The sequence below is a fragment of the Papio anubis genome, chromosome 11 (assembly GCF_008728515.1).
Source record: "Papio anubis isolate 15944 chromosome 11, Panubis1.0, whole genome shotgun sequence".
In the NCBI taxonomy this organism is placed as follows: Eukaryota; Metazoa; Chordata; class Mammalia; order Primates; family Cercopithecidae; genus Papio; species Papio anubis.
The window spans coordinates 5,948,678-5,975,735 of record NC_044986.1 but is presented as its reverse complement, the minus strand read 5'-3'; the positions used below and the strand labels follow the sequence as shown (position 1 = coordinate 5,975,735).

Here is a 27,058-nt window from a genome sequence, read left to right as displayed (position 1 = left end):
TGTTTTCAGATTGCCGAGAACTCTTCACTGGCAGGAGAAACACCATCTGCTCATTTCAGGAACCAACGAGCTATTTTGGATGTTACGTGTTCATAGAGATGAAATTTGAGACTTTTTTCCATGCTGTGCTTTGATTTTTTTTTTCCCCCTACAGTTTCCTTGTCTTTCTTCCCCTGGTTCTTGCTCCTGCTATCAGGACATGCATGTTCAGGCTCCATTAACCAGAGAAGGAAACGAAAGGTCCCCCTGTGGCCGGGGACCATCAGAAACTCCAGGGGTTCTGTGTTGGCAACTCTTAAATGAGGCTTCAAAGGCAGAGGGTAGTGTCTGGGATGATCTCTCTTGTTGATTTATGTGCTATTGACACTCAAGTCATAAAATGAAATACCCGCCATGCTGATTATTTACGCTTCCTCTGTTTAATTATAGTTTGAAAATGAGATCATCACCAAGCTGGATCATGAAGTGGAAGGAGGCAGAGGAGACGAACAGTACAAAGTGTTATTTGATAAAATGTAAGTGTTGATTAGCAGTGGGATTTATGTCGGAGAGATATAGAGCTCTATATCTCTCAGGGAGAGATAATTAGGGAGACCGTAATTAGACTACAATGAACTTTGTAGCCCAGAAATAATTAAAATGTGTTAATAATGGAAAATAGTTAAAATTGCACCTCCGTTTCTTTTTCTGAGTGTGATTAACAAGGTGTGTATAATTATTTTTCAGCCTTCTGGAGCACTGCAGGAAGCATAAATACCTCGCCAAAACAGGAGAAACTTTTGTAAAACTCGTTGTGCGCTTAATGGAAAGGCTTTTGGATTATAGAACCATCATGCACGACGAGAACAAAGAAAATCGCATGAGCTGCACCGTCAATGTGCTGGTGAGTGAAAGGTTAATCACGTGTTTTCAGTTTTCACAGCACACCAGGAACTGAAGCAGGGAGTGCCCCAGCCCTTATCTGTGACAGTCAGCCACGAAGCTTTCCACGGCAGAACAATCTCCTTTACTTGTTTCCTCATCTGTTGCAGGGAAGAAATCATAAAGTTGTCCACTCTGAATAAGTCTGTAAAATTGTCCCATCTCTGGACGTTTTAACATAGCTCTCCTTGTCATTGTGAATGATGAGTCATCGTATTTTGCAGCCAGGGTAGTGCCTCCTTGATTACACCCTTAAGGCTTTGTGATTAGGAGACTATAAACGCATGCTATGTAGTAGGTAGGCTGAATGGTGGCCTCAAAAGTAGATCCATCCCCCAGTCCTTAGAACCTGCGAATGAGACCTTATTTGGAAACAAGAGGCCCTGCAAATATAATTAAATTAGGAATCTCAGATGGGATTATCCTGGATTACCTGCAAGGTGAGTGGAGAGGTACTAGCTCCAATGACAGGTGTCCTCATAAGAGACAAAAGAGGAGAAGACACAGAAGCAGAGGCTAGACCTTGTGAAGATGGAGGCGGAGGTTGGAGGGATGCAGCCTCAAGCCAAGGAATGCCATGAGCCACCAGAAGCCTGAGAAGGCCAGGAAGGATCCTCCCCTAGCGCTTTCTAGGGGAACGTTGTCCTACTCACACCTGGATTTCAGATTCTGGCCTCCGGAACTGTGAGAAGAAACATCTGTTGTTTTAGGTTGATGGTAATTTGTTACGGCAGCCACAGGAAACCAGATCTGGGCACCATGGAGAGCAGACGCCTGGGTGACCTTGGCTGCTGCCATCTGTCTGCCTTTTGCATTCCTGCTGTTGCCCTGATACAGCTGGGTTCTGTGGACACCGCCTTCCTGGTGTCGTTGTGGTCCCTAATCCAGGAAATCCATTAGTACTGATGAGCTTTTGGGAAGCTTTGCGACAAGCTCAGCTCCCGGCCAGCCTCATGGCTCTCAGCAGCCTCGTGACTCCCACAACCTGGCTCCAGAGCTCTCTGCTTCTCCCTTCGCTGCTTCTCTTATAAGGAAACACAAGGGCTGACTCCTGGCCGCAGTAGGGCTTTCCTCAAGTTTCCTTGCCTGTCCCATGGCAGGAATGCAAGAAAATACTACTCCTGCTTTGCTCTGCTTACCTCCCTTCTCTTCCCAGCCACTGGCCTCTGGATTTCAGAGTCGCCAATAACATTTGGATACATAGCCCTCACTGCCACATCCACCTTGTATGTGGACTTGTGGGTGCTTTATGCTCACGGAAATGGACTTCTGTGCCAGGAGGAACATGACACATCATTCATTCTTTAAAAAGCCAGAGTTGTGTGGATTAAAAAGATAAACGAAAAGGAATACTTTCACTTTTCATCGACTGTGGTATCAGTGCTGGATCTGTGCTTTGCCATGAGGAATTTCACAGCTAAAAGATCATGAGCAGTCTTCGCCCCTTCATCCCATGGCTGGACAACCTGGTTAGGCTAATGATAAGCATTTCTCTAACACGTTTTCCTTTCCTTAAAAGTCTAAATATAAGGAACCAGTTTTTGGTCTAGCGTGTAGAGCTTGCAAATTGTCACTCCCGTCCTCACAACAAGAAAAAAGCTGAATAAATGGAAAACAATCAACAATTATTAGTTCCATCTTCTTAGATCCATAGACAAACTTCTGACCCCAAAGTCAGAGAAACAAGAAGATACAGAGACCCACAGAGTGGAAGCCCAGGAACAGAAACCACCACTGGAGCCGGTACTGGATTCCTTTTACCCAGTCCATCATACTCACTTTCAACGTGTTATCACAATGCACACTAAAGACAGAAACACAGTGAAGAGGCAGAGCAGGCATTAGAACCAGACTCTGATATGGCAGAGGTTTTGAAATCATCAGAGCTGCAATTTAAAATAACTATGATGAATATCCTAAGGGCTCTAGTGGAAAAAGTAGATAAAACACCAAAGAAGATGGGTAAAGCACTGCAACAGTGCGAAGAATGCCTCTGATGGTCTCGTCGATCAACTGGACACAGAAGAATCTGTGAGCTTGAGAAATCTGAATGTTTGCAGATCCATCATAGTGTCTTAGGCTACTGTCGAAATTACTGGCCTCTGATGTCTGACCCTGAGGTCTGGGCCGTGACTGTGTTTGTCTTCATATTCGCCTGGAGACTGAGCAAGGGGTACAGCAGCAAGCTCTGCCCCAGGTCAGTTGGTTTGATCTTACAGACAGGAAAGAACCTGGCGCTTGCTTCACTGTCTTCTTGCATTCCAGCCAGCATTCAAAGTAATGTATTGTCATGGTGCCAATGTAATTGACGTGAAATAGGAACCAGTATTTTTCTATGGGAAAGAAAGGGAGACCTTTACAAAATCCTTCCCTATTATGGACATAACTTTTTAGTGTTCCTCCTAATCCTTAAGGGGATCTAAGAGGCTGATAAGTGCCCAGAAGGAAGAATTATCAAGAAGTTTTTTAGTTTTCCGACTTTGATGATTGAGTCTTCTATTTGTTTTAAGCAAGATCTCTTAGGTTCACCAGGACGTGGAACAGTGGAGAAATGGTGGTGTGCTCTGAATATGGGCTCTTATCACCTGAATCTAGGGTCAGGAAAAAAAACTCTTGTATTAAAACCTATAATCACACTTTCTAATGTGAACTTGTGTTCCTCTTTCATTCAGAGCCTGCCTCAGTGCCCATGTACTGTTACTGTGGTCGGCACTTGCTCAGTTTTAACTAAGAAATACACCCAGGGTTCTCAAGACTATCTGACATTATTAACTTTCTTCAAATGGGAATGTCCTGAGTCATTTAGTGAAAAGTCAAGTGTTATGTTCTTAACCATTTCCTGGGGATGGTAAAATGGATCCCAACGGTCACCGTTTTTTCATTTAGAAAATAAATCTGTGGAATAAAGAGAAACAAGAAACCAGAGTTTTAAAGATAGGTAGCTGGGTGTCCTATCCATAAATACTCACCGCCCAGCTCCATTTCCTGGTCAGGTTTTCCCTTTCCTCCTGGTACTTTTATTACAGCAGCAGAGTCTAATAGGGATGGGTATGTATAACCATCTCTAAATGAACATAGATGTATAGATATTAGAGATGTATAAAATACACTCTTTTAGTCACTAAGAAAAAATGAAGCCTAAAGTTAAAAAGTTAAATAAATAAAATGAATATAGAATTTACTGATGCTCTTTAAGTCTGTTGCCAAGTTTTCTTTAGAACCAGCTTTGTGGTTTCTTACCAAAACACAGTTAGTGGAACATTGTAAGCTGTGTGAGCTCCTTCACGTCCTATTTTTTTGCCCTTAAAAGAACAAAAATGGGATCGAGTACAGTGGCTCACACCTATTGCACTTTGTGAGGCCAAGGAGGGAGGATCACTTGAAGTCAGGAGTTTGAGACCAGCCTGGCCAACATGATAAAACCCTGTCTCTACTAAAAATACAAAAATTAGCTGGGTGTGGTGTTGGTGCCTGTAATCCCAGCTACTCGGGAGGCTGAGGCAAGAGAATAGCTGGAACCTGGGAGGCAGAGGTTGCAGTGAGCCCAGATCACACCACTGCACTTCAGCCTGGGCAGCAGAGGTAGACTCTGTCTCAACAACAAAAGAAGAAAAATGAAAATGAAAAAGCAAGAGATGCGAGCAGTCACGCTCCTTGGCCACCTAAGTCCCCAAGACATCCCCTGCAAGGATATCTGCATGTATATTGGATCTTGGATATATATTTGTAATTCTTTAACTAGGATTTCACTGACACCTCATAATCGAGCATCTTTAATTATTGGTCACTAACGTTGCTGAGTGTCACTTAGTTCTTCTGTGCACTCATCCACACATCCCATCTCTGAGACGGGTAGACTTGTCATTACTTTGCAGATGCCGGTTACTTCTCTTCATGGCCCCGTGACAAGGCTAATTAAATGCAGAGTGCGGTCCGGTATTTTTAAAATCTTGGTATCTGTTTTAGTCCAAAATGGAAATATAATTCTGATGTCTGCGTTCTGAAAGATCAATGCCTAGCAGTGGATTGGAGTTGGGGGGCCGGTCCCAATGGGGTTCCTCTGGGAGCTGAGCTGCAAGCTTGGCACAGACGTCAGTCAGCCCTGGTGTGGGGGGACTTGAGAGACAAGGCTGCCCGCGGAGTCCAGGAGGAGTGGGAGCACCGCGTGGACCTTTACGTAAGAAACACAAAGGTTTTATATAGAAATTGGGATTGGAGATGAGTGTACTTCGGTTGTGGAGAGGTTTTGAAGTCCTAGGAAGGGAACAGGACTCAGCACAGGCAGAAAATAGAAGACATTTCGTATCTCCGAGAGAGGAATGAAGGTCGCATGATATTCCCGTTGTGAAATTGTAAAGAAAAATGATCAAAACCTGAGGAAGGATTAAAAATACGAGTAGAGAAGGGGCTGGTGTGAAACCCTGGCTTGTAAATACTGGCGAGATTGAGTTGGAAATGAAGGACTTATCGTCTGCCTTTGATGCAGATTCTCTTTGTTGCGACGCTGAGTTGTCTGCTGAAAATATCCTCATTACTGAGCCGTGTCATATGAACTGGAGGACATTAAAATGTCAGAGGCAACGAAACTTGAAAATCTTGGTGCATTTTTCTAAATGTGCCCCCGCTTATTTTCTAGACTTAGTTATCATTTCTTTTCAGAGACATCATTTGTCGAAGCAATGCTGGGTTTCGCTCATGAAATTAAAGAGCCTACGCCATTTTCTTGGATAATTGTATGTCTCTGTAATGGTGATATTCACTAGTTACTTCAGGCTCCAATTCTAGAGAACTAACATCATTTTTAGGTGCTAAATTGCACATTGAAAGTGACTCTGATGTTTCCTTACCTTAGGCCTTGTTAGGTGACTTCTGTGCCCTTCTGGTGGCTCCTGTGTGAAAAAGGTTTTAAAGTGTTTATGGAGATGTTCACCTTAAGAAATATAATTTTGATAGAAATATGGTTGCTCAACCAGACGATATTTTCCAGTAAAGATGTAGAAATAATCCATTGGTTTTAATCTACTAACTAAGCTTTCTCCATCAGTGTGTATACACAGGGATCTTTTTCAGAGGCAGCCCGTTTTTTTTTAACCGTGGTTTGGAAGGTTTGTCTGCCTGGAACAGTGCTATCTACCAGAAAGTTCTGTGATAATGGAACGGTCTTGTGTCTATACTGTTTGATACAGTAACACTAGCCCCATGAGGCGTGGCAAGTGCAGCTGGGGGAAGTGAATTATTTATTCAGTGTTAATTAAATTTACTTTACCTTTTAATATATGTCTTTAATATATTGGCTAGTGTATTCATACCTCAGATCTATATTATCATATTGTCTTTTTTGCTGAGGCTGGGCCCAGAAAGCTTTAAATCATGTTGATGATACTTATCTGCTTATTCCCAAATTTGGGATATTTATTTATGTATTCGTTTGTTCTCATAAGATTACTATGGCTAAGATATCACATCTTCATGTCTTTTTGGGTAATACTTTGTTTTAACTAAAGACAAGTGACTTTCAAGTGATAGGAGTTGATTTTAGTCGTTATAGTGTTCAGTGTAGAAATGGAATTGTGTTTGACTAGCAAAAAATAAAAGTGAAGAACCGTGTAAGATGGTTTTGCAATTTATGTGAATTTATGGTTCTGATCCAAAGAGCTGGGTCCATTTGGCCGTGTTTGACAGAAGATGAAGTATCTTGAATTTTTAATGTGCATGTGACACCTTTTGTGGAACAGATTTCTTAAGACAGTATTATGGTTTTTCAGAATTTCTACAAAGAAATTGAAAGAGAAGAAATGTACATAAGGTATGTATGCATCACACTTGTTTGCATGTTAATTATAAATAATAATATATGTTGTATGTTTACCTATGCTGAGAAATGTGTTATAGCCACAGAGGTTTATTTTGTAGAAAATTGCGAAACGTATAAGGTAGAGTTTGGTGGAGCTCCTGGATACATTCTCAGCCCTCGTGCAGCCCTCGTGTTGTCCAGACTGGTGCTGAGTTCTTGGTGGTCACCTTTAGTCAACTCAGAAGCAAAACTACTAATAATTGTTTCACAGTGTTTTGTCCCTGTTGACCAACTCTTGTGGCCCTTTTGCAAAAAGATAAGCACATACATTTTAATGTTTCACAGTAAGTTGTATGATCCAGTGAGAAATCCAGTTATAACTTTACCAGACATAGGTGAGTGATAATTTTTCGGTGTGCTGTTAGTTAACGGATGCCCTAGTCCCATGTTTTTTATGTCTTTCTTCCATGAAGAAGAGAAATGTTTTGCTTTGCCTGCTGGATTTTGCTTCCCTCCTCACCTTGCTCCCTGAAGTGAGGGACTGTGATTGAGCCCCTCTCTCTTGGTTACTTCTAAAGTCTAGTGTCAAATAATTAGGAAGATTCCCACTCTGGACACTAGGAGAAGGATGTAACCTACACAGCATGAGTTTTTAGTGATGTGTTTATTACATTGAGTGTGGTTGTCTAATTTTCTATTTATAGGTTTTTTTATTTCTCCTTTTTAAAAACATACTATATGAATTCAATAACTCAGTTACCTGTATTTCTTTATGGCAAAGAAATTCTTTTGATCACGTTGACTGTAACCATTGGAGCTCTTTATTCTGATGGATTTGTAGTTTTACAGATTTCGTTGTGCATTTGGACTCAGTAGAAATGTAGGAAATCACAATCAAGCATTGGGTGTCTCATTAAAAATGTTTAAGGGAAAATGAAAAGGAATGAGAAATTTAAAGGAAAATTCTACCTTTGTGTATCATCTTTATCTTTTTCCTGAGTTTTTCTTAGTGCTTTCTGTACCAAAAGTTTTTAAGGCATTATGAATTATGAACATTGTAAAAAGAAAGTATAGCTGTGATTTACTGTTGAACATAGAATTTAGCTCTTGCAATCCTCAACACAAATTATTTAGTGACATTTTAAGAACATACCTCTGTCTTCTTGTCTCAGGTATTTGTACAAGCTCTGTGACCTGCACAAGGAGTGTGATAACTACACCGAGGCGGCTTACACCTTGCTTCTCCATGCAAAGCTTCTTAAGGTAATGTCAATTACATGATGATTCCATTGTTATACATTCTAAGAGTATTGAGAATTTCATTTTTCCATGACAAATTTTAGTAAGTATAACTTAAGGTTTTATGAAATTGACTAAATAAATGCAAGGATACAATCAAAAAAATTTAGGAAGTACTTTGGTTAGAGATTTGTCCCTTCTGAATGCAGATTTAATTAGATGTCATAGCAGGTGATCACTAAGCATTGTAAACTCCCATCCTTGGCTGTGAGCTGACAGCAAGTTAGAGATTCTACAATTCCTTGTTCAGGACTAGAGGACTCCAGGACAGTGAAGAACAATATCAAGAAGGAATTTTCCTGGTAGAACAACTAAGAGATAGGGTGAGACACACCCCTAATTGTCTTAGTAAAGAGTTAGGGACCAGATCACGACTTTTCACTCTATCAGTTCACGTTGAGACCTTCTGCTGGCGCTCTCTGCCTGATTCTTCTAAAGAGTATTGCTCCTAGCACAGGTCTGGCATGACAACTGTCAACTCTTAGTGGTTCTTTTATTACTCAGATAGCTTCAGACATTGACTTCCTTTGTTTACAGTGATGGATGGATGGATGGATGGATGGATGGATGGATGGATGGATGGATGGATAAATTGCTGTACAGCCTCTAGTTTTATATTTCACCACTTCAGCAAGTTATTAGATGATCTTGCTCATGACATCCTTATAAAAATTTGAAAAATTATGAACTGGATGAATAAGAACAGTTACAAGAATTAGAATTTAGTTTGGTGGCATTCCACAAGACTACTCATTCAAGGAGTCATGTTTCCAAATCTAGGCCAGCCTCCTAAAACCAAAAATGTAATGAAAGAGAACCAGAGAAAATTACACTAAATGGGTATTAAGTAGTGTCAGTTAGGTAACAGGAGTTCAGGAAGACATTGTGTTATGAAGTAAAACTCTGGTAAGACTCTTTCCATCTTTGGCCCGATGCTGAAATTTCTGCTAGCTTCTGTGACACAGATATACACAGGCTGCCCTAGAGACATTTGGGAGTGGAAGTTGGCCTCTGCCTGGAAACAGCAGTGTCTGTTACAAATAAACACACAGAGTTCAGCTCAGTCTGGAGGCCTCATCAGTTGTCCTCCTGAGGCTGGCTGGCTGAGGACCCATTTGGCCCCGTGCCACGTAAGGCTCTCCCAAGGAGCATAATTTATGAGGATGGAGATTTCAGTTGGTACATCTGATACCAGCTCTCACACTCTGAATTCTGACGGCCTTCATTTATTCGAAACTCAAATTTCAGTAACAAGGTGTTTTTGCAAATGTGAAGATATTTCTTTTACCCCAGGGAAATTAAAATGGGGTTGACAAACTGCTCACTCAACCCTTACTCCGTCTCTCACAGAATGTAAACTTTTATATGCGTGTGTGAATGTAAAACATATATATGTGCATAAAAGCATCATTTGTTTAATCATTGGATTTATTGAGTACAGATGGGTTTGTCACAAACTGCATGATGGTTTGTTTCACAGCTCAAATCGATAGGCCCAATTGCATTATCATTTCCCCTGGGCTTCTGAATTTTCCAGTTTAATGGTGAATTCTACATAATCTCTCTCCATATCTTTTGCCCCATTACATTTTGCAATTTTTTCTAAGTATGTTTTGATATTACTGTAAATGTGAATTCATGCTATTTAATCAACTCACCAAAGGACATGATTTGTATCGTTGTGAAAATTCTTCAGTATGACAGATATATTATTGTTTGTTAACTGAAAATCCTCAAATAGAATCTTTTTTGGTTAGGCATATCTTTCGTCAAAACCAAGAGCGATAAAAGCTTTAGTTTTTCACCTAGCAATCAAATTATTACATCTCCATGTGGAAGTGGAAGGTAGAGAGGATTTTTCCTTCCCTAGTCAATGTTTTCATTTGCAAACCTGATTTAAAAATGCAAAGAAGTCATTTGGATTCTGAACCTGCTTGTTCTTAATTTATTTTATTGTGGTTACATTTCAGAATCTAGTTTTACTTTTATTCTCCATCCTCCAATAAAAGTAGACCAATTATGTTGTACAAACTTCAAAGTTACAGAGTTTGTCCAATTGTGATGGAGATATGCAAGTTTAATTTTAAGGTGAAAAACTTTGCAGACCACTTAAAGGCTTCTCACTCCTGCCTGACCTTCCTGGAAAGGGGGAGCCATTCAGGGCCCATGCCCAGTGCCTGGGAGACCTGATGTCTAGCAGGAGGTGCCCTCAGGCCCGTGGTTTCAGGGAAGTGGGGAGGGGCATGTGCTAAGACAGTAAGCAGCTGACGGAGCCTTGCCCCATTGCCTAGACCCCAGCTTCCCACTTAGTGCCTTATTTGCAGCACCCTCCGTGGCCTGGCTGAAAACAGGGTCAAGCTCCCTCTCCTGGGACCAGCAGTAAGCAAGCGCATGCTCACCCTGTCCTCCCGTGAGCCTCCAGGCTGCCCAGTGGGAGCACATGCCTCCTGCCCTTAGGTGCTCATGGAGTCTTTTTTTGCAGTGTTCTTTTTCTTGTTCTGTTTTTCTTCTTCTTCTTGGAGAAGGGTCTTGCTCTGTTGTCCAGACTAGAGTACAGTGGCCCGATCCTAGCTCACACAGTGTTGTCCTGTGTCATTATGCTCTAATGTAGAATTGCACCATCCTGGGGGTCAGGCGTCTTCCACTTCCTCTTTGACCCAGCTCGAGGCACACAGCAGGTCCTCATCAAATAGCTGCTGAATTTTATTGAACCCTATACTTAATGCCACTGATGTGTTGAGTCCAAGTTCAGGAGCTGACACGTTGTATCTGTCAAGTGGCCTTGCCTTCCCTCTGGCGTGTCTCCTCGTGCATCTTCAGCTCACACACTGACTGCACCAATGCTTCCAGGAATACTGGCCAAGCCCTGACTCTGTGCCCAGCACCATGCCTATGGCTGATGGTGCAGACACCTCCCCATCCTTAAGGAGCTTGACAGCCTTTCCGGTCCCTTTCCATATACTGTCTTTGCTGTTGATTAAAATGCCAACCCACACAACACTGAGACCAGAGCCCTGGGGTGCCGCCCTTGGGATGGCCCTGGATCACCTGGTTCCTGATTTGTCCCGGGATATTAGGAGGTGGCATTTGCAAGCTGCCAGTTCTGTGCTTTCCAGAACCTGCTGGGTTTTTCTTTTGTGTGAACCCCACTGCAGCTCTGCCTCCCCCACGTCTTTTATGCCTGTCGGTGTGTCCAGACAGAGGCTCTGCCCTGGCAATCCCCAGCCTGTTGACAGCAGCCACGCGTGTCTCCAGAACCGCGGCCCCCACACGTGTCCGATGCAAAGCTCACACCATTCTGACGTCCTTGGGTGTGTCTGCCTCGGGGCCGCTCATGCTCTGCTTCTCCCTTAGTGGTCGGAGGATGTGTGTGTGGCCCACCTCACCCAGCGGGACGGGTACCAGGCCACCACGCAGGGACAGCTAAAGGAGCAGCTCTACCAGGAAATCATCCACTACTTCGACAAAGGCAAGGTAAAAAGCAAACAAAAAGCAATTTTTCTTATTTTCCTCTTTCCTTGCACCTACCTGCAACGTTGTAAACACGTTTTTTTAGCATGTGATGTTTGCAGAACCAGAAATTTGTTACAAATTGTATATTGAAATGTTTTATGCATGTTCCTTCAGCTTGCACTTAAAAGTAGAAATCTTTAAAAAAAAAAAAAAATCAATAGCCCTTTTATAGATGCTCTAAAAAAGCACCAAGTATTTTTATAACCCTTACCAGAGGGAACTAAGTCTGGAACACTGATTCGGAGGTGTTTCCGTGCCCACAGAGCTAATGTATTCCTTTGACATCTTGCATTTTTCTGTTGTCACGGAAGAATTAATCCCATGGTAGGATGGATATTGCTTCATCCTGGTGGCTTCTAGTTTAATTGGCTTAAACAAAATTATAGATTCCACTTGACTTCCACTAAAAGGAAACCTGCCGTCATTTTAATCAGCCAGTATTGTATTTGATCACTGTAGTTCTTGTGATTCAGATATGCAGTAACTATTAAAAAAAAAAAAAAAGGCTGTTTCAGTTTCAGAAGTTTTTGAAACCTGCCACCGAAGTGACATTGGAACTCCTTCTTTGGTTTCATCAAGATTCCTAACTCATTTCAGAACCTGTTTTATTTTATTTTCCTTTGAGAAAAGTGACTGGCACACTTTATGAAGGTACCGACGTTCACATCCTAGGGCTGCTGTAGCACAAACTGGGTGGCTTTCAACAACGTGAATGTATTCTCATAGCTTAGTGCTGGGAGCTGCAAGCCTGATGTCACGGTGTTGGTGTGGCCACCCCCCTCTGAAGACTGCAGGGGAGAATCTGCCCCGTGCCTTTTCCTTTGCATGTGTTGCTGGTGGTCCCTGGCACTGGTCAGCTGTAACTGCGTCGCTCCAAGTTCTGCCTTCATCATCACAGGCCTTCTCCTCATGCGAGTCTCTGTCTCAATCTCCTTCTCCTTAGGAGGTACCAGCAGTTAGATGAGGGCCCACTCTCCTCCAGCAGGTCCTCATCTTCCCTTGATTACATTCAAATACCCTGTTTCCAAATAAGGTCAGAATCAGAAATACCAGGGGTTAGGACTTCAGATATTTCTGGGGACACAGTCCTACCCACAGGTACAGTGACGCCCGGGAGGGATGATGGCTGCCCCTTTTTGTGGCTGTTGACGTAAACCAAACCCCATAGAAAACAATGACTTAACACAGTCCCCGTGGTCCCAAGCTTGGGATTCTGCTCACATTCGGAGTAAGCATTGCTGCATCCTTTATTTGTCCCTGCCATTCTTGACACAGGGAGAAAGTCTGAAGTTTTCAGAATGGCATGTGGGCTCCCAAAGGCTGCTTGGAAATAAGGATCAGAAATGTTCTGTGAATTACACCCAGTCCTGTAGGTCAGGGGTCCCCAAACCCCAGGTCCTCGGCCCCGGTGCAGTTTGTGGCCTGTTAGGAACCAAGCTGCACAGCAGCAGGTGAGCGGCGGGTGAGCGAGCAAAGCTTCATCTGTTTTTACAGCTGTTCCCCACCGCCCGCATTACCACCTGAGCTCCAGCTCCTGCCAGATCAGCAGCACCATTAGATTCTCACAGGAGCATGATCCCTGTTGTGAACTGTGCATGTGAGGGATCCAGGGGCCACCCTCTTTATGAGAATCTAATGCCTGATGATCTGTCACTGTCTCCCATCTTTCCCGGATGGGATCATCTAGTTGCAGGAAAACAACCTCAGGCTCCCACTGATTCTACATTATGGTTAGTTGTATAATTATTTCGTTATGTATTACACTGTAATAGTAATAGAAATAAAATGCACGATAAATGTAATGCCCTCGAATCATCCTGAAACCATCCCCTACCCCGGTCCATGGAAAAATTTTCCTCCCTGAAATCAGTCCCTGGTGCCAAAAAGGTTGAGGACCGCTGCTGTAGTAGAACAGGATATATTTTTGTTCTCCGGAATGAGAAGCTTTGAGGATTAGGGCCAATTACTGAAATTATACTACGTTAGCCAGGAGAATCCTGTTTCTCAGCAAACTGGCAAAGAAATGGAGCAAATGCAGCCAACCCTTCCCTGCAGTGGCTTCTTGGCTCCATAGTGTTCTAGGGAAGGGCGAGCAGTGCTACTGAATGGGCAGGGCAGGAGGCAGGGACCCTGGGGTGGCCGGGAGGCCCAAGGGCCAGAGGTCGTGGGACTGAAGGCATGTGTGCATTTGTTGATGGCTGTTGCTGGGCTCTCTTTGTGGCAGCACATCCTCTGACCAGCGTGGGCTCCCGCGACCTCTCCACCATCGTTCCCTCCCTTGCCCTCTGTGTTCCAGCCACACTGGCCCTTCTGCGTCCTGAAATGCACCAGCCCTTTCCTGCCACTGCCCGGCGGGTTTCTGCTGCGCTGCCTTGAAGACATTGCTTGAGTCAGTTTTCCTTTTGCTGCCTGTACCATTTTGTCACTTGAATTAGCTTTTACTAAGCCAGGCTTTCTCATTCTGGGCACGATTGGCATTCTGGGCTACCTGTTTCTTTGTGGTAGAGGACCACGTGTGCATGGTGGACTCAAAGAATGTCTCCCTGCTGTGCCCTGGGCTTACTCCTTCCTGGGTCAGCTGAAATGTCACCTCTTCTCCAGCCACGGAAACATCCTCTTTTCTCCTTTATGGCACCTACTATCATTTGCAATGATAGATTTGCTTGTGTGTTTCTTTAATGAGTTCCCCAGTAGGCTCTGAGCTCTGTGAAGACAGAGCCTCACCCGTCGATTCCCCACCACGCATCTAATGCTTGGAACAGTGCCTGGCAGACAGCACGTGCTCATTACATTATAGATGTGTGTGCAAAGAATGAACAGATGAATGAAAAGTCAACATTTAACATGCTTCCTGACATATGAGAAATGCTCATGGATGGCAGGACAGGTGGCCTTCAATAAATGATAAATCAAAAAACAAAGTCTTTTTTTTCTTTTTTCTTTTTCTGTTTTTTTTTTTTTTTTTTTTTTTTTTTTAGCAAAGGTAGCCAAATATCTTTTTCTACATTGTGGTATTCATCAAAAAAATCACATGGAAGGGCAAAATGAATGTGTTTGGTTCAGAACAGTGGTTCTCAACTGAGATCTGCAGGAGGTATTGTGGGTTTTCCTGACTAGGGGAAGAGAAGGTGCTGCTAACCCTCCAACAGTGCACACATGGCACCCACACCAGAAAGAAATAGACCAGAATCCCTGTCGTGTCCAGGTTGAGAAAGCCCGCCTTAGAAAAAATAAATTCAAGTGACAAAATGGGATGGGCAGCTAAAGGAAAACTGACTCAAGGATTGTCCTCAGATGTCCCTGTGTTTTGGTGGAGACAGAACAAGGGCTATGGCAAAGTGATCATTGGCTGGCCTTGAATCAGAATGAGTTTCAGGAGGATTTTCTTCATAGTAGCTGTATTGATAAAACCGATGGAAAAACCACTTCGGAATATCCATAATATTTCCACGAGAATGTTAAAAAGGAACAAAGCCTCCTTATCCCTCTTAAACTAAAGCGAGACGAAGAACAGGTGCTGGAAAGAATTTGATAAAATGAAATTTGAAGTATCTGAGTGATCAGCTGCAAGGCAAAAAATTCATTTTAACATCAACAAGTATTACATTTTCTGGGGAAAAGAGCAGTAGGAAATAATTCATCTTCTGTAGCAGTCTGGATGGCCTGCGCTGGAGTTTGAACCTCTCTGAATCTCCATGGCTCCAAACAGCTCAGGTGTGTTTCTCACACATGCTCCATGTCCTCCTTTTCACTTGGAACCCAGGTGAGCAAAGGTTCTGCCACAGAAGGACACAGCCAGAGAGGACAGCAAGGAGTCCCCTGCCCTGGGGCTTCTGCCCCAAAATGACAGTGTTCATGTCATTGGCTGAAGCAGATCACATGGTCACCCCAGACTTCAAGGGGTGGAGCAGTGCCCTTAGGGGCAGGTGAGTGTGAGCGGCACCCACGTGCACCACACAGCTCGTTAGACAGGTGAGTCGGGTTCCAATCAAGAGCACAATCCAATCTAGATTAACAAAAGTTCATCTAGAAATCCCCTAAGTATGCATGTATTCTGAGAAGGACAACGTCCACACTAGTCTCCCAAATAACTCGACTTCCCCACAACTAGAAATGTGAGAATAGCATCTCATAAAACGTATTGGGCCTCAATCCTCGTTTCTCTGCCGTGGAGTTTCTTTCTTCTGTTAGAGAGGGGGCTTAGGTAGGCAGGATCCTGCAGGAGAAGCAGCCTGAGAGAATGGGCTCCTGACCCCTGTGACTGTGATGTGGGGAATCCCACCAGGTGGCCAGTGCGGGAGGGAGGGGGTCACAGTAGAAGCTCAAAGTGTGCCATTTTGTGCCAGACTTTGAATCACTTTTGTTAAGAAATAAGGCTGAGGCCTGAGTATCCCTGGTTGCTTTGGGGATGTGCCATCATTTGGGAAATAACATCCTCCTGCCTTTCCTAAATGCAGTGGAATAAGGCGAAGGCCATGACAGAAGGTTGAGAAGCTGGAAGTTGGAATGGCCCAGGGCATGCCTTTCCACACTCCATTCCCAGATTGCAATTATCTTGGGGGAAAAATACTTTTTAAATGGTCCACAGGTCATCACAGGCCTTAACTGGCAGGTGACACAGCCCAAGGAAACTTGAAGGAGAGCCTTGATTGGTGTGGGGCCCTGATATGGTTTGGATCTGGGTCCCTGCCCAAATCCCAAGTCATTGTAATCTCCAGTGTTGGAGGTGGGGCCTGGTGGGAGGTGATTGGGTCATAAGGGTAGATTTCCTTCTTGGTGCTGTGTCGTGAGAGTGAGTGAGTTCTCATGAGATCTGGGTTGTTCAAAACTGTGTGAGACCAGCTGGGCGCTGTGGCTCACGCCTGTAATCCCAGCACTTTGGGAGGCTGAGGCGGGCAGATCACCTGAGGTCAGGAGTTTGAGACCAGTCTGGCCAATATGGCAAAACCCTTTTTCTACTGAAAATACAAAAGTTAGCCGGGCGTGGTGGCAGGCGTCTGTAATCCCAGCTACTCGGGAGGCTGAGCCTTGAGAATCGCTTGAACCTGGGAGGTGGAGGTTGCAGTGAACCAAGATCCAGCCACTGCACTCCAGCCTGGGTGACAGAGACTCCATCTCAAAACAAAACAAAACAAAAGTGTGTGGGACCTCCCTGCCTTCTGCTCTCAGTCCTGCACCTGCCATGTGAGATGCCTGCCCCTGTTGCCTTCCGCCATGAGTATAAGCTCCCTGGGGCCTCCCCAGAAGCAGATGCTGCCATGCTTCCTGTACAGCCTGTGGAACTGTGAGCTGATTAAACCTCTTTTCTTTATCAATTAGTCTTAGATGTCTCTTTAAGCCCTCTGAGCAGCTGAGCACCAGAGAAACCAGCTCCCAATTAATGGGTAGGACTCTAACCCTCACTGTTGTCCAGTACTGAGTCCTGAACCACATGCGGCCACTGGGCCCGTGTGAACCATGTTTCTACGATGAAGTACAAAAAAACAAATGTTCTTATGGGCTGAGTTGCATCCCCGCAAAATTCCTATGTTGAAGTCCTAATTTCAGTGTTTCAAAATGTGACTGTATTTGGAGGTAGGGTCTTTAAAGAGGTAATTAAGGTAAAATGAGGTCATTAGGGTGGGTCCTAATTCAATCTGACTGGTATCCTTATAAGAAGAGGGATTAGGATGCAGACACACCCAGAGGGAAGACCGTGTTGAAGATACAGCAAGAGGGCGGCCGTCCACAAGCCAAGGAGAGAGGACTCAGAGGACACCAGCCCTGCAGACACTTTGATGGCAGAATCCTGGCCTCCAGAACAGTGAGGAAGTGAACGAATGTGACTTGAGGTCCCCAGTACCCAGTCAGTGCCTCGTTATGGCAGCCCTGGCAAACTAATACCCACACCAGATGTCTCATTCATTTGTCTGTATAGATTTCATGTTGAAATAGTAATATTTTAGATAGAGTCGATAGTACTAAAATTAGTTTTACTCTTTAAAAGGTAGCAGCTAGGAAATGCAGCATTCACAGACGTGGCTCCTCTTGGGTTCCTGTTGGACGGTGCTGCTCTGAGTCAAAGACTTTGCTCTTGTTGAGCGCCAAGAACATCATCAGACCAGCACTGCCGCCCACATTCGGCTGGGAAGCGGAAGCTGCCCGCTGTCCTGTGGGGCCTCACAGGCAGCCGGAACTGCCTGCGTGCCTGTTGGTATCTACTCCTTATACTACATGAATATTTAAAAAGCTAAAGATTTCTAAAAGAGTTACAAAATGGGGACCCAAGTCTGGAAAGAATAAAATATATGTGGAAATGGCACGGAAGAAAGCATGATCGAGCGTAATCACAAGCACCAAGATACGATGTTTTTTGTCCTGTGACTCAAAGTCATTTCCGTAGCAGTGAGACAGCTGTCAAGAGAACGGCAGTTACCAGTGGGAACCTGGAGGGAAGGGGGACTTGGGAGCTTTCACATGGCCCTGAAGGAAATACAGATGAGGCAAATAGAAGAGAGGTAGAAAGAGGTAGCTGCGAAGATAAAGTGTGAGAAATCAAGAAAAAGCAGCATCTTCTTGTTGGAGCAAGACAGAGTTTTCCGATACGTATTTTATTATTAAAATTTAGAATTTTGCCCCTCGGTGATGTTGTTTTCATTTGTGCTTTGGACAAATCCCATTACAATCTCATTTTTCATTTCCCGGGCTTAGCAAGGATAAGTCACGTTTGCTCCTCGGGATCTGTCTATCCACATGCCTCAGGGAATATGAGCCTTCCCCGCTGACAGACTGGCTCTAAGATCGGCAGCATCTTGGCCCAGTTCTACCTGGGGCACTTTTGAATAACTCGGGCATCTGGGCAGAAGCCCTGCTGCTAGATCCAGTTTACTTTGTGTCTCCTTGTAAGTTCTCGGTCCCTCTCACCTGGGTCTGTCTGAGATGCCTACCCACTCTCCTCCCCAAGGCCCCATGCCTGTCTCCACCCTTCTGCTCCTGCAGGTAGATACTAGTCGGGTTTCTAATAATGTGGCCTCTGGATCACAGCGTGAACTGCTTCAAAGATGCCCAAACCTCAGGGATTCCCCCATCTCCTCTGCAGGCGATCCAGGCCTCTCACCTGGCACGAGGCTTCTTAGAGTAGGAATCGAACCTCCAGATGTACCCTCTCATCACCCACAGCATCTGGCCTTCTTCTGAACATGCCCTCTGATCCCCAAGCCCTTGCATCTTCCCATGGTCTGGCCCGGCGTGGACCAGCTGCTTCTTGCTGCTGTCTCGTGTGACGGCTGCCATGACGGCTGCCTTCCCGCCTTCTGAGCATATTTCACTGCTCTCAAACGTTCTTGGCTTTTGGAGTTCACTGGGGAATCTTGTTAAAAATCCAGATTTTGATTCAGCTGGTCTGGGGTGGGGCCCAAGGCTCTGCATTTCTGAGAAGCTCCCAGGCGATGTCCCAGCTGCTCCAGCAACCATCCCTGAGTCCCCAGGGCCCGTGCTGACATAAGCTCCTAAGAGCAGAGGCAGTGGCTGTGGCTGCCACCTCTGGATCTCCCTCTGAGGGATCTGGGCCGTGGCCTGGGCTCCACTCCATTTTTTTAAAATAGCTTTTTAAAGAGTGGTTTTAGGCTCAAAGCAGAATTGAACAGTGAGTACAGCCAGGTCCCAGACACCCCCTGCCCACACACATACACAGGCACGGGACTTTCAAGGTGGTCATTTGTTAGTGAGATGAGCACATTCTGGCCAGCACTTGAGCAAACAGCACACAATCAAGAAGGTGGCCGTCAGTCAGACTTTCCACAAAGTTCCTTATTTGAGGCATATTTTGTTTGTTACAGATCTTGCCTCCTGACCCAGACTGAGCCCCTGGGAGAGCGAAAGGCCATGCCTCCCACCTGTCCCCAGCACCGGGCTGGGGGCAGATCCCACCCCACTCTGCCACGTGCCGCATTGCAGTCGGATTTTATCAGGGTGCTCCTTTCCCAAGGCTAACACTAACTTGACTTTAGCACCATGTTCACTGCAATGGTTATGGATCAGATGGAGACAGATTCTTGCAAGACCAGGGCTGGATTTTCCTGTCTAGAATCTTGTATGTTAAAAATAACAATCTTCCGTCCGAATGATTACAGCAGTTTATTCAGTGAGCGAACGGGCAGACAAGCATGCAGGGAGGACAGTCAGCATCCACAGAACTTACCGACCTGGCTGATGGCGCCACGTGCACCAGGCTCACGTCCTGAGCATGTGCCCGCAGCCCTTGGAGTGTTTATATCACAAGAATTTCCTTGGTTCGATCTTACATGTATTTCATTTTAGGGGGAAAAAAATGCAATTCCAGTTTTAAAAATGTATTGGGGTAAGGAGACTTAAGACCTCAGTTAAGCTTGGAGACCGGTGATCACTGGGGCTTGCAAGATGATAAAATGGAAGCCGAGTGGGACATCAGTCTGGCAAAACCGTGACCCAGCTACAGCTCCACTGGCCCAGCTTGTCTCCTCGTGGCCCGTTTCCGTATGCAATTAAGGAAATCTTCATTTACATACTTTCTCTGTGGAAAGGATATACATCCTAGAACTCATTCATTGTTTGAAATATCTACAGCCTCTTAGGGCAAATAGGGGCTTCCAGAATCCGGGACAAGCTTGCCTCCGGACAAGGCCGAGCAGGCCGTTAAGGGAGCAGGGGTCCCCATCCCAGGCCCCCTGCAATGGTGTCTCTCTTTGCTCCCCGGGAGATCGGGGGGGGGCAGGGAGAGATGGGAATCGGGTGATATTAAAGTTTCTCTGCCTTTGTGCTTAGAAACCAGCAAGGCAGAATGGATTTGCTGCTGTTTTATATTGGACACTGGTTTTATGAATGATGTTCTGTTATCTTTCTGTATTTCTTCCCCAAGGAATCATTCTTCTATTTTTACTTTTCCACCGCTTTTTAAAGTTTTGAATGTCTTTCAGCCTAGCTCTTGGTTTCTTAATCTTTTTCTCTGCAAAATGTCATTTCCATCTGTTTCCATTTTCATTCTTTTACGTTTCTTCCTTCCCGAGCTAATAATGACTCCTTGCTCCTTTTCCGTTCCATTCTTACCGCCCGCCTGAGCGTCCCCCAAAAGCCTTCTGTTTGGTTTTATCATGGCAGACCAGTGTTCTTTTCTGAAGATGCTCTGAATTGTCTGTCTTATTGTGTTTGGTTGAGGCCTAGTAATTTTCAATAAAGCCCTTAATCCAAGTACTTCACTGAAAATTACCAGGCTTCTCTGTGGAGGCTGAGAGTCAAAGATAGAAGTCCTCCTCTAAGGAAAGTGCAGTCAGAGTGAGGCAGTCAGTATTAGCCAACACCAGCCACCTCTGAAATCAAGAAACAGCCTGGCAGGTTGACAAATGCGATACATAATTTATAACCCAAGTGATATATGAAGCCCCGTGACTATTTTCAGCTGGAGCTCTGTTTTATTTTCCCTGAAAATAACCTTCCCTTGACAAAGTTCACACTTTGCCTTGCACCAAAGTTTAAAAAAAAAAAAAGCATCTTGCATCATTATGTAAACTAAAAATAGGAGTTTGGAGCAAATTTCCATTTTTGGTCAAATGTTTGCATCTCTTTTCCAAGTATTTGGGTGAAATCTTCTCATCCTTTAAGTTTCTCTTTGGAAACAGTTGTTATTAAGAGGGATTGCAGGTCAACATAATGGAGCCTTCATATGGGTTTCTTGTTGGCATTTCTAGAATTTTTGAAAATGTGATATTAGCAGAACCTATTCAGCCAGCATTTGGCCTGAATATTCAGAAAGATCATATGTTCTTTATGATTTGCTCCTGTACAGTAATTTATGACAAAGCCTGAGAAAGTCCATTTTCGAGTCAGTAACAACACTGCTCCCTTAGTTCATGTGGGATCACTAACAAGCTTTTTCCACTCAAAGCCCAAGTGTGCCCAGTGCCATCCTGCACCATGAAATATCCAGATGGAGCCAGGCCCACCTCGAGGCAATTCTACCATCAGGGCTGTTGTATGAGCAGATAAATAACGAAACCCACCTTCCGCCCATCACACAGGTGGGCGCTGGCTCTCCCTGTCTCACAGGTGAGGAGTGATGCCTTCTTTTGGAGAGCTGGAGAAGCCTTCACAGAGATGGTCATATTTAGTGCTTCTTGAAGAGTGAAATTCAGTTTGCCAGATGATGGCTGGAAGGCTCGGGAATTCCAGAGTGTGAGAATAGCGCCGGAAGGGGAAGAGCTACTGACAACATCTCGCTTTTCCAGGGAAGTCGAGCCATCCTGGGAGATAGCAATGCGGGGGCTGCCTTCGTCCCTTCGTGCTCCTGTAACAAAATGCCACAGACGGGCTGGTTTATAAACCACAAATTCATTTCTCACCGTTCTGGACCTGGGAATTCCTAGATCAAGGCACTCGCAGATCCGATGTCTGGAGAGGGCCCTCTGCCTGCTCCACGATGTTGCCTTCTCTGTGTCGTCATGTCCTGGCAGGTGTGAGGGCACTCTCCTGGGCCTCTGTTTTGAGGCCACTCATCCTCACTCATTCGTGAGGGCTCCACCCTCCTGACCTAATCACCCTCAAAGGCCTCATCTCCTAATGCCAACACCTTGAAGCTGAGGATTTCAGCCTGTGAATTTGGGAGAGACAGAAACATTCAGAGCATAGCAAGGACGTTGGAGCTAGTTTGCCAGTGGCCCTGTATTGTGTCCTAAAGATTTGGCTTACAAGGACCCAGTGGAAATTTCATGAAAGTAGAAAATAATGACATCATTTTCCTCTTTTCAGGGAGTAATTCTGGCAACATGGTGGCAGCAGACTTAGAGGAGGGAGGGTGGGGGCCAGAGACCAGACGAGGGGTGGGGCATTGGGCCAGGCCTGAGTCCCACAGAGCCAGTGGCAGGTGGAAGTGATGTCATGAGACTTCAAGTTAGCTAATTCCGCGGTGTCAAAGACCCTTGAACAGGGTCAGAGTCAGAAAAGCATGTGCCAGGAGTGACTGGGGCCACCACTGGCCTGGAAGCCCAGAGTTCTTGCTGGGAGGAAGATGTACGGAGGAAATGCTCCACTTGCTGCAGAGAGCAGATGGGGTCCTTTCCTCCTTTCAGCATTGAGCAAGGCAGCGAGGGCGCACACGGAGCAGTCCTGTGCAGGGCATTTAAAGGACGGGGTCAAGAAAGGGAGAAAGGAGCAGGGTCACAGCTGCAGTGATGCTGGGTGCATAGAGAACCCTGGGCCAGGTCACAGCTGCAGTGATGCTGGATACATAGAGAGTCCTGGGTCAGGTCAGCTGCAGTGATGCCGGGTGTGTAGAGAGTCCTGGGCCAGGTCACAGCTGCAGTGATGCTGGGTACATAGAGAGCCCTGGGCCAGGTCACAGCTGCAGTGATGCTGTGTATACAGAGAGTCCTGGGCCAGGTCACAGCTGCAGTGATGCTGGATACATAGAGAGTCCTGGGTCAGGTCAGCTGCGGTGATGCCGGGTGTGTACAGAGTCTTGGGCCAGATCACAGCTGCAGTGATGCTGGGTGTGTAGAGAGCCCTTGGCCAGGTCACAGCTGCAGTGATGCTGTGTATATAGAGAGCCCTGCACCAGGTCACAGCTGCAGTGATGCTGGGTACATAGAGAACCCTGGGCCAGGTCACAGCTGCAGTGATACTTGGCGGCTCGCCACCCTGTGCCCTGGATTCCCCCCAATCCCAGGACATCTCACCAGCACATCTGCACTCTCCCCTTGCAGCAACCACGTGTTGTTCTGTCGGCTCCCACCCTCCCACCTGCAACCATGCCATTATTGCTCTCATCTTTAAGGAGAGTTCTTTCTTGTTCCAACTCCCCTGTCCAGCCATTGCCCATTTCTCCTCCTCTTTCTACAACACTCCATAAAGGGTGATCTGCACTTGCTGTTCCTCTCCTCCTGTTGTCTCTGGAGCCCACTCCCTCACCAGTGGCCAGTAACTGCCTGTGGAAGGCAGGAGTGAGCAGCTCTGTGTCTCTCTGTCTCCAATTAAAGCACCGAGCAAGAACCAGCTATATCTCTTGCTGCCTGCTTTAGGCTTTTCAAGGTCTTTCTTTGCAAAACTACAAATGTAGTCTTTGCAAAACTACAAAAGACAAAAGTCTTTGCAAAACTACAAAAGAAAAAATACCCTATCTCTGTTAAAAAAAAAAAAAATTCATTTTTTACCTAGCACATTACAAGCTGAGTGAATAGTTTTCTGTTTTGACTAATAAGGAATTGCTGTGGAATAAAGAAGCCATGTTGATGAGCATAAGTCACATGGGCAGTGGATCATATGAGATCTGAGCAGTGACTCCTGCATGACACAGGTAGTGGCTCCTGCGTGACCAGGCAGTATGTCCTGTATGACTGGGACAGTGACTCCTGTATGACCCGGGCAGTGGTCCCTGTATGACCCGGGCAGTGGCTCCTGTATGACCCAGGCAGTGGTCCCTGTATGACCCGGGCAGTGGTCCCTGTATGACCCGGGCAGTGGCTCCTGTATGACCCGGGCAGTGGCTCCTGTATGACCCGGGCAGTGGTCCCTGTATGACCCGGGCAGTGGCTCCTGTATGATCCAGGCAGTGGTCCCTGTATGACCCGGGTATTGGGTCCTGCATATCCTGGACAGTGGTTCCTGTATGACCTGAGTAGTGACTCCTGTATGACATGGGTCGTGGCTCCTGGATGACACAGGCAGTGACTCCTGTATTACACAGCTGTGACTCTGATTTGACAAGGCAGGGATTCCCTTGTGATGGGGCAGTGGCTCCAGTATGACATTGCCGTGTCTGGTCCATCTTGTACACACTTGGGGTGACTTTGGCATCATTACTGCAAGATCAGTCAGCTTTCAACTGCAGACCATCTTTGCTGGGGCAGGGAGTCAGGCCTGAGTCTGCCTCAGAAAGGTCTTCGCAAAAAGTCAGTCCTGCACGAGATCAGTCAGTGCCGGCTGAGCACTCCAGGAGGACCAAGGATGAGGCCTGGCTCAAGGAAAACGTGAGGGGCCTGGAGAGAGTGGACATGCTTGAAAAGGGTCTCCATTCCTTGCAGCACAGTTGCGGGCAACACCAAGACTAGCTGGGCCCTTGGAATCATCCAGGCCCACCTCACCAGGGCCACCAGCCTGGAAGGGACGCTGTCACTCAGCACGCATTGAGCAAAGAACGGACTGAACGCAGCCTCCTGCTAGCCCTGGGCCTCCCTGGCCCCTGTGCTGCTGCTGATGGACCTCCCCCAGAGCTCTGGATTCTTCCACACCAGTGATTTTAATCCATTTTGATGTCAGAGACGTGTGTGGGACTCTGGAAATTCGGAGGGTAATTGAGTATGACTCTTTTCCCAATAACTGCTGTAAAAAAACAGAACAGATGAATTTTAGAAGGATGTCTGAAATGCAAGCATCCTATAAAGTATCTCCACTGGTGAGTTACTTACAGCTAGTCAGCAAATGAAACCAGAGTCGCCCACCAGTATCCTGGTGAGTCATCGCCAGCCTGAATTATTAGAAAGGGACGGCTGTCCCGGCTGACATCTTGCCTTTCATCTGCTGCTGTTCCCTTGTCCTGTGACATCCATGTTGTCATCCTATCAGAATCATCAACATCACCTCATGGGTAAGAAATCAATTCCTGCTACATTCTCTACAGCTGCTTCTGTCTGGGAACTAAGGAAGGAGTTTTATTATAAAAGAAAGTTTTTATTCCAGTTTCTATACATGGAACTTGAAGAAATGGAACTTCCTGAAACCAGCAGGTTCAGAAAAATAGAGAGAAGATTATCATCTCAAAAGAACACGTCTGATATCATCTGGGGGAAAGCAGGGGTGGGGAGACCGTCCTCCGTGCTGCAAGTCAACCGGCAATTTCGAGAATGCCATAAATTGGATTAAAGATTTCCCATCAGAAAATAAAGTTGTCTGCTGATACGGGGCTTTTTCATTTGGGACTGTGGCAAACCTGATAAACCTGTAGCACTTCTGAGAACGGAGCCAAAGCAGGGTGTTCAATCGCAGAGGCTAAAGCGCTTCTTTCACTGAGATAATCTAAATCTAGATCCTACTGAATCTGCCTTCTCTCTGGCACGGAAACGTTGTCCAAGGTATTCACGTTGGACGTATGAATTACCCACACTCCCTGTAAAGCCCCATCCAATTAAAAGGAGATGAAAATCTCCTTGATGCAGAGGCCTTTGAAACAGGCTGGGGGTAGTGGGGAGGGATGAGAGATACATATTTACAGGAAATCTGATAGAAAAGACCACCATGTAACCTGAGGGTGAGTCTGAGAAGATATTTACTCAAGACTTGTATTTCTTTTAAAAACAATTACTTTTGATATGTATCTAAAGTATCTCCTCTGTCATTTAGGATAAAGACAGATTAGGCTTTTACTCAGGAATGAATTAGAAGCCCTGGCATTCTAGGAAGCTAAAGAGTTTGTATCTACTTGCAGAAAACTGAAAAAAAAAAATAATAATCTGGTGTAAGAGACCACAAGGAAAGGTAATGTTCTCTTTGAAATGGAAATCTGCTTAGAGAGGAAGTGGTCACTGGAGCTTTAAAAAAACATTAAAAGTAAGGAAGTTCTCCCTTCCTAGAAAATGTGAGCTGGGGCTCTAGCAGAGGACACACGAGAGACTTAGAGCAGCAGACTGAGCTATTCCAGGAACGAGAGGCAACGTTAAACCTTTAGCAGGATGGGGGAGACAGATGGGGGCTCTGGAAAGGGACCAGGTAGCAGAGCGGGGACCGTCTTGGGCCACCTCCTGCCCTTCCTGGACACTGGTCCCAGCTCTGAAATCTTTGTTTTCTTTGGGCTTACTTTTATTTTGTTATTCAAAGTATTAAAATGCCACTCTGATTCTAGAATAACTTTTACTCTCATCGAAAATAGCTGATGGCTTCTTTACGTCGTGGCTATGACAGGAGTATTTTGGGAGCATTTAAGTAAAACAATGTTCTTAAGTTTTTTAGGTGGCTCTGAAGTGAGTGAGGCTTCAATGGGGTCATCCTACAGAAAGAAAAGGCAAAGGCCAGCGGGCAGGTGGGGGCTCAGTGCCAAGGATGACCCATGTTTAGGGCTTGGCAGTCTGTCTCCCCTGCGAGAACCTCGAGTTCAAGGCCAGCCTGGACTCTTCAAATCCGTCCTGGCAGGAGGTGGGGAAGCAGCTTGGAAGGGCTGCTCCGTGGCCATCAGGAACAAAGACTTTCGAAAAGGCCATGCTGGGTCAAGCCCACCGCTTATCTGGTGTGCGTCCTTGGCAAAGCTACTGACCAGTCTGATCCCTAGGTTCCTTATCTGCAAAATGGGTATAATGCAGATGCCCACCTGACAAAGTGATTGGAGGCCTTAAACGGGAGAGCACAGGTGGCTGGACCGAGTAAGCTAGGAAAAGCTGAAACCACCTTTGCAAAAAAATTAACAGTGAGGAAAGCATGTCAATAAAAGAGATCTAATGGAAATCCTCACCCGCCCCCCTGTAACCAGCTTGAGGTGTTTCTAGCTCTTGGGAAACTGCCTTTCTCTGGCACTGTCTGCGACCAATTATTATTTTA

At 45.5% G+C, this 27,058-nt stretch overlaps 1 protein-coding gene across 4 annotated transcripts in view; it reads left to right on the top strand.

Annotated features, from left to right (window-relative positions):
• Nucleotides 1-27,058, top strand: part of DOCK1 (dedicator of cytokinesis 1) — a 542,700-nt gene that overhangs the window by 461,948 nt on the left and 53,694 nt on the right. For all 4 annotated transcript variants that reach the window (XM_017944437.3, XM_017944438.2, XM_017944436.3 and 1 more), the window contains exons 34-38: nt 430-515; nt 727-883; nt 6,687-6,727; nt 7,888-7,978; nt 11,369-11,488. In XM_017944437.3, coding sequence (XP_017799926.1) covers nt 430-515; nt 727-883; nt 6,687-6,727; nt 7,888-7,978; nt 11,369-11,488 — 495 coding nt within the window. The remainder of the gene's footprint in view (nt 1-429; nt 516-726; nt 884-6,686; nt 6,728-7,887; nt 7,979-11,368; nt 11,489-27,058) is intronic.